The sequence below is a fragment of the Lactuca virosa genome, chromosome 7, assembly GCF_052849685.1.
Source record: "Lactuca virosa cultivar CGN04683 chromosome 7, Lactuca_virosa_CGN04683_v6, whole genome shotgun sequence".
NCBI lineage: Eukaryota > Viridiplantae > Streptophyta > Magnoliopsida > Asterales > Asteraceae > Lactuca > Lactuca virosa.
In genome coordinates this window covers 167,173,644-167,188,960 of record NC_136432.1, presented here as the reverse complement: position 1 = coordinate 167,188,960, position 15,317 = coordinate 167,173,644, and the positions used below count along the sequence as shown (strand labels likewise).

The 15,317-nt window shown below is 36.6% G+C and overlaps 2 protein-coding genes across 2 annotated transcripts; both read right to left on the bottom strand.

The window, feature by feature from the left end:
- Positions 1-6,737: 6,737 nt before the first annotated feature.
- Positions 6,738-7,459, bottom strand: LOC145126041 (uncharacterized). Its single transcript, XM_079061441.1, has 2 exons — positions 7,300-7,459; positions 6,738-7,227 (listed from the first exon to the last, which is right to left on the bottom strand). The coding sequence occupies exons 1-2, from the start codon at positions 7,420-7,422 to the stop codon at positions 6,844-6,846; spliced, it is 507 nt and encodes a 168-aa protein (XP_078917567.1). The 5' UTR covers positions 7,423-7,459; the 3' UTR covers positions 6,738-6,843.
- A 3,556-nt stretch (positions 7,460-11,015) lies between these two features.
- Positions 11,016-14,981, bottom strand: PSKR2 (phytosylfokine-alpha receptor 2). Its single transcript, XM_079059452.1, has one exon. It carries the CDS (start codon positions 14,257-14,259, stop codon positions 11,209-11,211), a length of 3,051 nt encoding a protein of 1,016 aa, XP_078915578.1. The 5' UTR covers positions 14,260-14,981; the 3' UTR covers positions 11,016-11,208.
- Positions 14,982-15,317: the final 336 nt, after the last annotated feature.

The following is a 15,317-nucleotide window of genomic DNA, read 5'->3' as shown; positions in this document are numbered from 1 at the left end:
AAACAGGCTATCCTACTACTGTCTACTCAATACTAGCATGCAGTTCTCATAAAGCTGAAACACATATAGCAGGCACATAAGGCATCCTCCTAGATCCTTAGTCCTATTCTAGCATGCTGTTCTACTGAAACTGAAACTGAAACTGAAACTGATAACATAAATTGTATGGGTAATTTGGGAGTACTTACTTGAGCTCGGTTGATTGCATGCACCACACCCTTTTCTCTTTTTAAAAATTCTTTTCGCTTTTTCTAAAACTGTTTTCTTTTCTCAAACTCCTTTTGTAAACATGGTTTTTCTTTTGAAAACTTCTTACCACTTCCTTAGTTTGAGTTCAGACACACCCAAAAGCGTGCCCGAATCCCTCAAACCAAGGCTCTGATACCAACTTGTAACGACCCAATTTTCACGACTAAAAATTTCTTTGTAAACATTACTAAAACCATATTTATAAAAAAACCGTTACATAAATTGTAACATAATTTCATAGTATTAATTTAAATCATAAACTTATTATCAGAGTAAAACATCTCAGGCTAACTGATTATGGTGTGTGCATCGGACCGAAGTCCGGACTAATTGGGGCCTTGCCCCCTGCATCGGACCGAAGTCTAGAAACTGACTGGGACCTTGTCCCCTGCATCGGACCGAAGTCCGGAAACTGACTGGGACCTTGTCCCCTGCATCGGATCGAAGTCCGGACTAACTGGGGCCTTGCCCCCTGCATCGGACCGAAGTCCGGAAACTGACTGGGACCTTGTCCCCTGCATCGGACCGTAGTCCGGACTAACTGAACATAACATATCATAAACATATCGACTAGCATGAACACATATACTGCATACTGCATCGGGCCGTAGCCCGGAACACATAACACATAAATCCTGTCTGAGCCACGAAAGCATCAAACATACTAACTACTGCATCGGACCGAAGTCCGGGAACTACTGCTAACTAAACGGGCCGGCATTGTGGCCGTAGACCCGAACCTACTGGAAGGAAACTCACCTGCACTGCTGGAGTTCTTGCTGATACCCTGCTGACTGCTATCTGACAACTCCCGCACTGCTACTCCAATGACTCCCCAATCTACTAATACCAAGTATAACACTTAGTCCCAAACTGCCCTTCAATAGTCAAACTAAGTCAACTCTGGTCAAAGTCAAAGTCCTGGTCAAAGTCAACCCTCCAGACTGACTCTACTCGCCGAGTCAGCCCGTTGACTCGTCGAGTCCTTATATTCTGAAACTCTCATAATGCGACTCAACTCGCCGAGTCACCCCAAGACTCGTCGAGTTCAACGATTTCAGAGTCCCATCCTGCTCAGCTCACCGAGTCACCTCCTGACTCACTGATTCGAGGCTTAACTAGAAAAGGTTTGAAGTTCTGCGACCAGACTCGCCGAGTCCAAGAACCGACTCACCGAGTCCAAGCCGAGTCCAAGAACCCATGTGACTCGCCGAGTTCCTACGCGACTCTAAGCCTGATATCTAGCCCGACTCGCCGAGTCATCTCCCAGACTCGCAGAGTCCATTCGTGTATTCTCATAATCTCGAGTCACAGAGCTACTCCTTTGCTCCAAACAATAGATCTGGGTTCCTAGAGTCCATTAGCAACATAAAGTTGCTACCTTTACGTGTTTCTTGTCTCATAACACCAAAACCAAACTGGAAAGGGACTTAACTCTTGGAGAAAGGCTTTTGCATAATAACTATGAAGGCTTTCTGCATCAATGATTCATATAGAACTCAGATCTGGAGTTTCAACTCCAGATCTAACTCATGCTTCAAGGTCTCATCAATATTTCTCTAACCAAACCCTAAAACTCCATGAAAGTTGAAATAGAAAGGAGAAGGCCAAGGATAACGATTCCTTACCTCCAAAATGACCTCCCACTAAAGTATAATCCGGATTTCTTCTAGTCTCCTTGATCTAGGCTTCTTCATCTTCAAGATTTCCTTCACCAAAACTAGATCTTGCTCCAAAAAGGATTATGGCGGCTAGGGTTTGGTATTCTAGGTGAGAGAGACTGTAAAGGAGCCCTAAGGAAGAGAATGAGACGTTTAAATAGTGCACAAAGTCCCGGATTTAGGGTTTTTCTCTTCAGACCAGACTCGCCGAGTCCACTTGCCGACTCGCCGAGTCGGTCACTTACTTTACATCGGGATCCCGCTCCGACTCGTCGAGTTCCTCCCTGGACTCGACGAGTCGACCCTCTTTAACTTATGGTTTTCCTTTCCTTTCTTGACCTTTCTGATTTCGAGTGTTACAGTCATACTCCATTATGTTGGCGTGATGTAGAACAGAAAATCCTTGGTGGTCCTGAAATGATTCAAGAAACCACTGATAAGATTCAAGTCGTACAAGAAAGAATGAAAGCGGCGTAGGATCGACAAAAGTCCTATGCAGAAAAGAGAAGACGACCAATAGAATTCCAAGTGGGTAGTTTCGTAATACTGAAGGTATCCCCATGGAAAGGAATTACGCAATTTGGGAAGAAAGGAAAATTGAGTCTTAGATTTGTTGGTCCTTTCAAAATAATCGAGAGAATTGGTAAGCAAGCATATCGTTTAAAAATTGCCTGAAAATCTGGCAGATATTCATGAAGTATTTCATGTGAGTTATCTGCGTAAATGTTTGAGCATATATGATGAAACGGTCCCTTTATCCGAGGCGAAACTGGATAATAAATTAAGATATATAGAAGAGCCCGAAGAGATTATAAACGAGAGAACGGTTGATCTACGTAATAAAGAAGTAGAGTTAGTGCTTATTAAGTGGAAACATCATCAAGCCCCAAATTATACTTGGGAAAATAAGAATGAGATAAGAGCGAAATATCCTCATTTGTTTAAATCGTTGTAATTTCGGGGACAAAATCCTCAAAAGGAGGAGGTATTTGTAACATACACGTTAATAACCTAGTTCAATTATCGTGTTTTATAAGCTTGTTAGCTTAAAAATGAATATTATTAAATATTATATGGTTTTGAGTGTTGAGTTCTAACAAGATAGTTTTATGAGATTTGAAGTAAAACTATGTTTAAAATCATTCGGTAAGTATTGGAAGTCTTATGAGATTCTGATCAAAAAGTCAACTATCGAAATTAACGAAAATATAACATTTAAGTTGGAAATAAGTAAAACTAATGTTATTGAAATTTGTAAATTATCTCGTTATAAACGTTTAGGCGAAAACCTCACTGAAATCCGAGTTATAACGAAGAAGTTATGACTTATTGAAGTTTCGCGACAGAACCAGCACGTTGCCATATGACATAAAAATTGAGTTTACGATAAACTACTTTTTAGCCTTTGTGATCCAAATGAAAGTCGTAGTATTCGTTAAACCGAGAACTTTCATAAAAATAACGTCTAAATCTGACTTTGTATGAGGAAGTTATGATTTTTCTAAGAATCGACATAGCAGTATTCAGCTCGAAATTCGAATTATAGATCGAACAATTTTTAGCCGACACAACCTAAACGAGAATCAAAGATCTTGTCAATAGTAGTTCAACAGTATAAAGACAGACGAAAACGGACGTCGGATGAAGAAGTTATGAAATATTAACGAACTTTTTCTGTCACAGCCTGTTAAAAATATAATATTAAAAATGAAGTCAAAATTAGCCGACGGAGTCTAAACGAAAGTTGTAGAGTATAATCTCACCTACGCATGGATATAAACAACGTTAAAAACGGAGTCTGTATCCGAAATATATGAATTTTTGAAGTTTTAGACACAAACTTCGAGGCTTATCCGAAGCCGTACGCCCAACGTACTCAGTTACGCCCCGCGTACTCGGAAGCTAGGTTAGAAGTTGGCCACGTCGCCTCTTTCTTCGGATGAAGGACACCTATCTCGCACGATTGACACATCGGTGACACTAAGCTCCTACGCCCAGCTTACGAGAGTACGCTTAAGCGTAAAACTTCTCAAGGCAGTATGCCCCGCGTACTCTAAAATTATGCCCAACATAATCAGGTGCTTCGGACACTATAAATAGGGTGCGAGGCTGCCCGATTTATGGTTACAAATTTGACACTTTTACACCCTATACTTCATTTCAAGCTATCCTAACACCCCCCAAAGCCTAGGAAATCACCCCAACACCCGAAGCAAGCCCCGGAGCACCGAAGACCCCGAGAAAATATTATTTTAAGTCAAAACTCTGCCCGCACAAAGCCCGATTTTCAACAAAAACTCCCGGTTTCGTCAAAGAAAGTCATTTTTAGAAACGAAGTGCTGCCCAAATTATCATTTTATCATTCAGTTATTTCACGGTGAGTTCAATATAGGGACAATTGTATGTTATGTGTTATATGTTCAATGTGCTTTCTTGTGTTATCCTGGTTTTATATTATTGATCATGTAGAGCATGTCTTGTATTATTCTGGTATTGGATTTATGCCTTTGGCCATGTAGAGCATGTCTGGTATCACTTCTGGTATTGGCTTTGTACCTTTGGCCATGTAGAGCATGACTCGTATCACTTTTGATATTGGTATCGGGCTAGGTAGGACTGAAAGCCTGTATATTCTAGCAAAATGATAATCAGAAACTGTTTATTTTCTGTGCCACTTGGGCTGAAGTCTTATTTATGTATATCATGTTGAAATTGTTGTTTCTCATTGATTGTAAATCTTTGAATCAAATCATTGGTTGATATGGAAAGTCTGTCATATGATTCACATATACCTTTGTTTTTCTTTGTCCCTCTTTGCTACTGTCATATATATATATATATATATATATATATATATATATATATATATATATATATATATATATATATATATATATATATATATATATATATATGACATAGTGTTATATTGTAACTGTTATTGAACTCACTAAGCGTCACCCGCTTATCTCTCTCAGTGTTTAACTATTGCAGGTGATAAGCATCCAGTATAGTCATGTACTGTTGGAAGATGTAGAATAAATAATATTATTACTTTTGTACTTAGTGTATAAATTCCTGGGAAGTTATGTAATATATAAAACTTTGTAAAAATCTTAATAGTTGGTTTGTATCCAGACTTTTGTATATTATATTATGAATATACATGTAGCATGTTTGGAGTAATAATATTGTAAAGTTTAGAGAAGAGGTTCTTTCATATAGTACTGCATGTTGACAACAAATCAACCCTAGAGTTGATGAAGAATCTGGTGTTCCATGGAAGAAGCAAACATATAGACACGAGATACAACTTCATACGTGAACTGGTTAAGAAATTAGATGTCATCATGCAACATGTGGGAACTACTGAACAACAGGCTGATACACTCACAAAATCTATGGATAAAGTGAAAGCTATAGCTCAAAGTATTCCGAATATGGTTCGAGGATACTTACAGTCGGGACTGTAAGTAAGAGGAGAAGGGAATATAATTCTCTTGGCAATCAGCTAAATCATATCAAGGATGATTGTCTATGTTGGACCGGAAGGATGGTGTGGAATCCAACACTTGTCGTTGTTTCCAGTGTGTTTGTTTTGTTGTGGTTGTATGTTATGATCATGTCGATGTTCAGGTTGGGGTGACACGATTTCTCTGACCTTGTTTTAGTCTGTCAACTTGTGAGCACTTCATGCAATTTGATCGTTTGCTGTTAACATGGAATTTTGTTGATTTGAAGCATCAAATTCGTTGGGGAGAGCAATCAAGAGTTATTGGTTGAAGGAATGAACGACTCTATGCTAGGCATAGTTTTGAGAATCATAGATTTTATATATCGTTGGGCTGGTTCGGGGTTCTTATGGATTGAGCAATGTTCGGTGGTAATTTGAACCCTAAGTGGTGTGGAACACAATATTCATATTAGAAATTCAAAGGATAGACCTGCGATTCGAATGTGCATGATTATTAGGTTACAATTAGGTTACAATGTTCTAAATAACGTACGGTGTGGCTTGACGGGAATGTCAAACCTCAAGTTTTTTTGAGTTGTGGTGAATCATGTCATTTGTAAATCGTAACTTAAAACGACAATTATATATATATATATATATATATATATATATATATATATATATATATATATATAACTTAAGGCGATATTTTATTAAAGCTTGGTGACATGTGTATTACGGAGTCGAGTTTTTTTAGAACATTGTATTGTTCGAGTTTTTTTAGAACATTGTATTGTTATGTTCTACGTGGTAACCCATTAATTAAAGGTTTAATTATCTTTATTAACACGTAATTATTGAATTTATACCCTTATAAAGTATTATAACATTTCAAATATTTTGTGAAATTTCAAGAGTCATGACAATAACCGTTAACAAAATAACTATATTAGACGATTTCTTTAACAAAAGAATCCAGACTTCTTTTCTTCCAATAAAAATTTTCATACTTGGTCCAGTGTGTAATCATTGCGTTACAAAATGTTTATTGAGAAATTTGTTTTAGAAAAAAATTAAGTTAACCAAATACAAAATGTTTATTGAGAAATTTGTTTCAAAACTCTTGAAAAAACTTTTTAAATGTTACTAAATATGAAAAAGCTTATATTCTAATAACACCCCGGAGACCCAGTCTTTTGCTTAATGAAATCGAAGGTTTAAGTCTTGAAATATAGATAGTCTCGAATATAGATAGAAGTATAAATAGTTTAAAATAGTTTATAAGTAAAGTTATATTCGTCACTTTTTAAAATAAGTGAATTTTTTAAAATAGTAATTGATAATTTTTTTAAAATAATTGATAAAGAAGACTGTGGGTTCGAAACAAACATAATTAAATTTAAAGGGGCAGAAGTGTAACTTTTGAAAACAATTTACATATAACACCCCTCTACTATGAACCTACTACTACTTCCCCACTTAACCTTTCTTCTTCAAATCATAACCGTCGGCGCGTTTCCTCAGATCATCAACAAATCGATCGGTTGGCGGAACATCATTTTTCTCCTCCGGGTCGCTGGTCACCGCCTCCTTCACCATATTAGTAGTATCCTTCGTAATATCCCACATATTATCCAATGTCTTTTTAGCCATTTCTCCGATTTCCAATCCCGTTTCCAAAGCTTTCGCAACTCCTTGCTTCGCCGTCTCCGCCACGAAACTCTTGTTCTCCCTTCTTTCAGAGGTAGAAGATGACGGAGTTGCAGTTGATCTCACAACGTTTACACGATCATCTGCACCAGTTTCCGATCCCGATCCCGATTCCGATCCGGTTGGCCTGATATCATCAACCAAATTCGAATCCTGCATATCGATTAATTATTAACAAACAGATTTAATAGAATCCTGTTAATAAGTTGTGGTTTTTGCTTTTACCTTGTGATTAGGATGTGCGGGTAGAGAGGAAAAGAAGTTAGAGGGATAGACATGAACCCTAACTGCGGATTGCTGAAGATTTTTGTTAATGGCGAAGCCAATGAACCTGCAGTACGAAAACATTGCTGCTGTTGATATGGAGGTGGTGGTTCTTTGTATGTTTAGTTAAAATAGTGCTGAATGTTCAAAAGGGGGACACGAACACTTATGCAGACGATGACACGTGGTTGTCACGTGGCAATGGCGTAAGTAAGATGTCAAATAGACCAAAATTATTTTTTCAAAACTAACATGTTTCCATTTTGTTGAGTGGGCCATCAGACATGCATGCACAACTTCACGTTTTTAGCATTTTTAATCTCTAACTTGCTGTAATCACTTCAATTTCACTTCTAACGACTTTGGATTATTAATTTTCATAAAATACATGTTTTAAATCCTAATTAACATCCTAAAACACATCAATGACATGCTTGATTCAACAATTAAGCTTCAAAACACCATTTATGACTTCTACAACGGATTGTGTTCAATAATTTGAACATAACATACAATAATCTGTATCTGAATCATATTAGGAACTTAGTTTCATAATCAAATTCGAAATTAACAAGGTCAATTCATGAATTCATTGAACTAAGGCTCAAAACATCCATTGAAGCTCTATGATTTCAAATTCAACCATAGATTTGAGATTGCAACACTTGATTAATATTGTAACACATAATCTAACTCTAAACTTGATTTAATCATTATATTAACTCTTAGAATTCAAATAAGAATATAACTCCATACCTCCGAATGAAGAAGAAAATGGAGAGTTTGTACCTCTAGTAGCTTGATTAAGTGTCGCGATTGCTTAATCTTCTAAGAACAATGGGATGCAACTTCTAGTATTGCAAGGGCTCTTGAAATCGCCCAACCCTAGCTCTCTAAAATTGAAATCGTCTAAGGGAAAAGAGAGTCATTCCCTTCCAACCCACTGAACCCACTGTCATATCAGCTTTTCTCTTTCATTTTTCTTCATATTTCCCAACCCACAACACACGGAAATCCTATCTTTCTCAACTCGCTCAACCCAGTTAATTAAAAAAAAATACTAAACAACTAAGATACAAGTTTTAAAACACATGGTACAAAAGAAAATGAGAGAGAGAGAGAGGGTGAAGTGAGTTAGTGAAACCAATTAAACAATCCGCTGAAGAGGGAGTGGTACCGGCGGCAACTCTATTGCTAATTAAGATTTTACCTTGATTGTTTTGTATTTTTTTTTAATTGAGTAGGTTGAGTGGGTTGAAAAAGATAGAGTTTCCGTGTGTTGTGGGTTGAGAAATATGAAGAAAAATAAAAGAGAAAAACTGATGTGGCAATGGGTTCAGTGGGTTGGGAGGGAGGGAATGACTCCCTCCTCCCTCCTCCCTCCTCTCTAAGTGAGAGGGAGAATAAGAGAGTAGGAGACTTATGTTCATAAGTTTCAACATTTGACCCTTGTGGTACCTCATTTCTTAGTTCTTATCATTTGGCTACCTAAATATCCCTAAATCTTATCATATATTTAATATTACTATTTCAATCCCCCAAACATAAAATATCTTAACCTTTAGCCCAAACCTAGTTAGGGCAAATTCAAACCCAAGTTTTTTTCTAAGTTGATAACTTTAGTCCTTCTAGCATAAATCTTAAATTTGATTCGAAAAATCATGTATTAACTCTTAAACTTTTAAATATACTAGTCTTACTTATTTTAATTAAATTTATCTTAATTAATTTTAATCAATTCTTATTTTATTTATTTTTCTAAAATTTTAGTTTAACTAAAAATGTCCAAAGATTCTAGCCTGAAAACTCGGGTGTTACACATGATCCTTAAAAATAGAATGTTCATTCAGTCCTAAAAAACAAGTATTGTTTGAGAAATAACTTGTTCATATGAGACTTAGTCATGTAGAAGGATTTGAGCTTCAACCAAAACTTGGTTGGACTTTCTGCATTAGTTACCTTGTATAATACTCCGTCCAAAACTGACAATAATATAAGCAAATGATAATTTTTCATGTTATTTGAACCCTACATCATCTACCCTTTAAGGTCTTTCATTAACAAGCGAAAGCCAAGTTCCTTGTTTGAGCAACGGGGTCTATCACTCTTTCACATGCATTGCCTTTGCTTAGGACATCGTAAACAACAAGAAATGCTTGTTGTTGGTTAAAAGCTCATGTATCTATTTTAAGCCTATAAAAGGAATTGTTTATCATAACTTTAAAGAGGGGCTTTCACTTGATATGAAACTTGATTTGAGGTGCATACGGGCCGCCACTGCCCAAAAGTCCGGTCTTTGGTCAAAACATTACAATCAAAACCCGATTAAGATAAATTAAATATCCTCCTATTTTTTGTTCCTAGAAATCCTTCTATCCAATTAAATGGTGACATGTATAACATTCAATGCTCATTTAATGAAATTTAATGATATTTTAGTATATTAATGTGACACATGTCATTATTTAAATGGGTAGGATGATTGATAGGAACAAAAAGTATGATGATATTTAATTTCTCGCTCGATTAAAGTCATCGTCAGACAACTACTTTTCAAAGCACCTCATTGAGAATTTATTAGAATATTATTTCTCTCCTATTTATACAGTCAACTCAATTAATCTCTAAGCCAAGTAACTACATGAATAGTTCCTAGAATATGGTTTGAAGTAAAAAATAAACCCACAAACTGTATATGTCAAATTAAATGTTACATTTTTAATCAAACTATACGTAGATGGAGGCTATTATATCCAATGTTCTAAAAAGCTAGTCATGATTAGGTTTGTACTTGCCGTCAAGCTTTAACAAAATGCCGTTATGTCATATATGTATAAAAATAAATAATAGTAGAAAAAATATATAAAGTTATTAATATATATATAATTGTTGCCTTAAATAACATCTTACAAACGACGTGACTCACTACAACTCGAAAAAATTTGAGCCTTAACATTACCGTCAAGTCATGTTAGTTATTTATAAGTTTGATTATACCTACTTACATTTATCAACTTTTACATGAGTGTCATGAATATTAACTTGTATTTAGTCTTTATAAGAAATTGATGGCATTTTAAATGCAAAATTGCCGCTCGACGCTCTAGGTACATTTCCCTTCTCAAAGATGGAGGGTTTGATCCCAACCCAGCTCCCCTATTCCCTTGGTATCTTTTTGGCCTATTTTGTCCAGCCTTTCAAGCTTTTCATATTTTACAGTTCTGACCCAACTTTCGGATTTGTTTTCAAATTTGGTGTAAAATTCTTGTATTTCTGATGTAACAAACAATTTTTTTCAAATATGGTCCAATTTTTTAATTAATTTTTTGATAAATTATATGAATGTTCCTTATGGTTTTAGGCAGGTAGTGCGTACATTTTGTTCCTATAAGTTTTTTTTAACTCAGATTGTCCTAACGTTTGTTTTTGTTTCAGGTTCGTCCCTAGTACAAGAAATAGAAACGAAATAACATTTATACCTTTTTTCTACTGTTTATTATCATCTTATTAGAAAAAAGATAATAATCACTTTTACTTTCTTTTTTTTGTCACACTCTGACTTTTTGTTTAACACTGTACATATCTTTTGCTTAGATGTTACGTAATCCTCTCTGAATTTACACATCATGCTAATTTAACAATGCAATCACACTCACCACATCACAGGATGCAAAACCTAGTTTAACTACGAAAACACAGTTAGAACACTAACATTTTACATTTACTTTAAAACATGCTCTTTACACAAGAGAATAACAACAACAAAATAAAACTATAATAAACTTTTAATAACTTGGATCAAAGACTTCTATAGTTATTACTTTTTACAGTTTGACACCTTCATCTACCACTTAAAAACATGAGCCATAGTTACGCCCTTGTTTCTACAACCCCATCAAGCCATGAAACAACCTGCTCAATACCCGGTCTCCTTCTTGGATCTTGATCCAGACACTTACAAGCCACCCCCAAAACTTCCAACAACTGATTCTCACAGCTCTTATCCCATACAGACACATCAAATATCTCCCCATATCGCCCTTCAAGTTTCATCTGAAACACCCACGAAACAAGATCCCTACAATTCTTCCCCTTTCCAACTTCAACGGGTCTTCTCGCTGTAATAAGTTCCAAAAGCACAACCCCAAAACTATAAACATCGCCCTTAAAAGTCGCGGAAAGTGTCTGACCATATTCAGGTGGAATGTACCCTAATGTCCCTACCAAATCAGTCGTCACATGAGTATCATAAGGGCATAATAGTCTCGACAATCCAAAATCAGCTAAATGGGCTTTAAACTTTTCATCCAAGAGGATATTGCTAGTTTTAATATCCCGATGGATAATTTTCACATCGTTATGGAGATATGATAATCCCTTTGCTGCCCCTTTTGCTATCTTTAACCTAACTCGCCATTTTAATGGTAATTCCTGTTCTACCCTTTCGTGTAGCCAATAATCTAGGCTTCCGTTTTCCATGTAGGAGTATATCAGGAGTCGATCGTTTCCGTGTTTGCAATACCCTTTTAGGGATACGAGATTCTTGTGTTGGGCTCTTGAGAGGGCTTCGACTTCGGAATGGAATTCGCGTTCCATTTGCCCGCAATCGCCGGAAAGGCGTTTGATTGCGGCTTTTGAACCGTTTGGAAGGTCGGCTTTGTACACGAGCCCGAATCCACCGCATCCGATTATATTTGATTGACTGAAGTTATTCGTTGATTCCACTACATCGGAAACCGAGAGCTCTCTACAATTAAAACTCGGGAATAGAACTAGTTTCGAAGATGCAAACACACCCGAGATTCCATTTCCATTCCTCCTACTGTTATTCTCCTCCAACTCCGGAATCCAATCGCCGTGTCTCTTTCTTGACATTTTGAGAAGAATGAATGCTAACACGATTGCGATTCCTGCTCCGATTCCGAGTGTGATTCCGACGATACCATTCCGTCCGAGTTTTCTACCGGAATCGGAATTGACGGATGGAATTCCGTTTACACTACAAGGAGACAGGACTTGCCCGCAGAGACCGGGATTCCCTTCGAAACTTGAATTTGGGAAACCAGAAAACTGGGTTCCAGTCGGAATCGCACCTTCTAAGTGATTATAAGCTACACAGAACATTGAAAGAAACGTGAGCTTGTTTAAAGAGGCTGGAATTGTTCCATGAAGATTGTTTGATGACAAATCAAGAACTTCCAAGTTTCCCATTTCGGAAATCGTGTCGGGAATTGTCCCGGTTAAGTTGTTCTTGCTCAAATCCAATACATGAAGCTGTTTTAATCTTCCAACTTGGGGTAAAATCGTCCCGTTTATGTTATTGTTGCTGAGATAGATTGATGGAGGAAAGCTTGCAACTTGATTGTATTGAAGACCTTTTCCAGTTTGATTCTTCTTCACATATAATGGAATCCCGGTTGATGAGGTGAGAATTGAAGAACTTATGTTTGAAGACACGAGACTCTTTAAATCTGTTAAACTTTTCGGAAGTTCACCGGTTAATGAATTGTTTGAAAAATCCAAGTAAAAGAGTCTTTCCATTTGACCAATCCAAGAAGGGATGACTCCAGTCAACTGATTCCATGACAAATCAAGAACTTCAAGTTTTGGACAGTTTACTAACCATGGTGGGATTTGACCTTTGAGGGCGCAATTTGCAATTGCAAGAACCATTAATCTGTCAAACCCATTTACAAATCGTGGGAGTTCTTCACCTTGAAAGTTTTTTGTCAGAATCAAAGTGGTGAGATTCTTGCATTGTTGTAGAACAGATAAAGCGCGAGGTAAATTGGTGATTCCGTTGTTTGAAAATGAGAGGAATGAGAGGTTTGAAAGGTTCATGTATGGAATCGGCATTTCACCATATAATGCGTTCTTGGCCAGATTCAGGATTCTCAATTCATGACAATTGGAAAGTGAGATTGGTAAGAGACCATGAAAACGATTACTACCAAGATCAAGAGTGCAGAGGTTGGATAGTTTTGAGAAATTTAAACTTAGGTCGCCGGAAAATGAATTGTTACGGAGATCGAGAATCTGTAAGTTGGAACATGATTCTATGGTAGAAGGTAATGGCCCTGAGAAGGAATTCGAATGTGCGTTCAGCTGTTCTAAACGTGTCATGTTTTTGAAGACATTAGGAAATGGACCTGAAAACCGGTTCCCGAATAAAAGTAATGATTCGAGGTTGGAAAGCTTACTGAGATTTGTGGTTATCTGACCGGAGAAGTTGTTGGAAGAAAGATGTAGCAGCTTTAAGGATGACATTGAGTATATAAACTCCGGGAGGTCGCCGGAAAACGAATTGGAATCCACAAGCAGTTCTCGAAGAGATTTGTGACAGTTGCTCAAGCCTTCTAGGTTTCCGGTGAAATGATTCATTGATAGATCGAGAATCTGAAGGTTTGTAGAGGAAGTACAAATTTGTGGAGAAATTTCACCGGCGAAAGAGTTGTTGCTGAGATTTAATGCTATGAGATGTGGGAATTTACCAATGTCGAACAGGTCCCCGGTTAACGAATTGCTTGAGACGTTTAGAACTTCGAGATCCATCAAATTGGAGAGATTTTTGGGGAATTCGCCTTGTAATTGATTAAACGATAGATCGAGAGATCTTAATTTTTCCAAACGAGGTAGAGAATTGGGAATTTCGCCCTTTAGACCTTTTGCAGACAAGCTCAGCATGGTGACCCTGTTTAGGGTTTTTGAAAGATTTTTGGCGTCATCCTCACAAACGACGCCGTCCCAATGGCAGCAAATGGAATCATTCGACCAAGATGAAAGTATGGAAGCGTTAATGAAACTTCCGGCGAAGTCCTTCAGAGCTAACAAATCACCCGGATGGCATGTTTGGGTTAGGGTTTCGATACCCAAAGATGAACAAAGGAGAAAGGCTAACAATGCCCAACTGATAGAATTCATTGGCGGAAAAAACAAAGTCAGGTCTCCTACACAATCGCCATGAAATTGATCAAATGTGGAAGAAGATCAAGCTGTAAAAACCTACTGGTTCGCAACGAGAATGGTGAAATGCACAAGGAGAGAGAGAAGCAGAACCCAAATCCCAAAACCTCAAAGTGATAAAAAAAGGAAAATAGGAGAAGAAGATTAAAGGAAAAGCTTGTAAATGAAGCAAACGAGAGAACACTCAATGACTCACATGAGAGTCTTTAATGATTTAAAATCTCCAAGTAAACGAAAGGAAACTCTTTAATTATTCTCGAACCAGACCCACAACAAAGTGAAAGAAAAGAAACCCTACAAGAAGAGAGTGAGATTTCAGTACCCGTCAAAGTCGATCACTTGCAAACGAAGCAACAAAAGCAGACAGCAATTATGTCATGTCTTTTTAGCAAACAGTTGGTGGGCATTTCAAACTTGCTCACAGATCAAGGGTCTCCTTTTTCTTGTTTTGGATACAAAATGGCAGAAAGTGTAAAGCTTTAAAAAGGGCAGAAGAAGAAGAAGAATTGGGGAAAAGAGTAATGAGAAGAAGCAAAGTAAAAGAATGCAGATAAAAATTAAAATAGAATCAAAGATGGACTCAATTGGATACAGTAGTGAGTAGTGGTTAGTTAGATCGCAATATTTTTATTGACTTTGTTTGGATTTTGGGCAAGATTTTCTCTTGTTATCTACCTGTTTTCAACCCCCTCATCGGACTAATTCCCGCATTTGTCTCCTGTACTTAAGAATATATATATATATATATATATATATATATATATATATATATATATATATATATATATATATATATATATATATATATATATATATATATATATATATATATATGGTTAATATCGGTTGACAATTCATAGTTTTCCGAGAACCTAAGAACTAAAAATAGAGCGTTAGATCAAAAATAATTCATTAAGGACATGATCGTCATCTTACCAATCTCATTTAATATTTAATTTTTTTGTGTTATTTAACATATTAATATAAATGTCTAAAAATTTACATTATAAATCAAA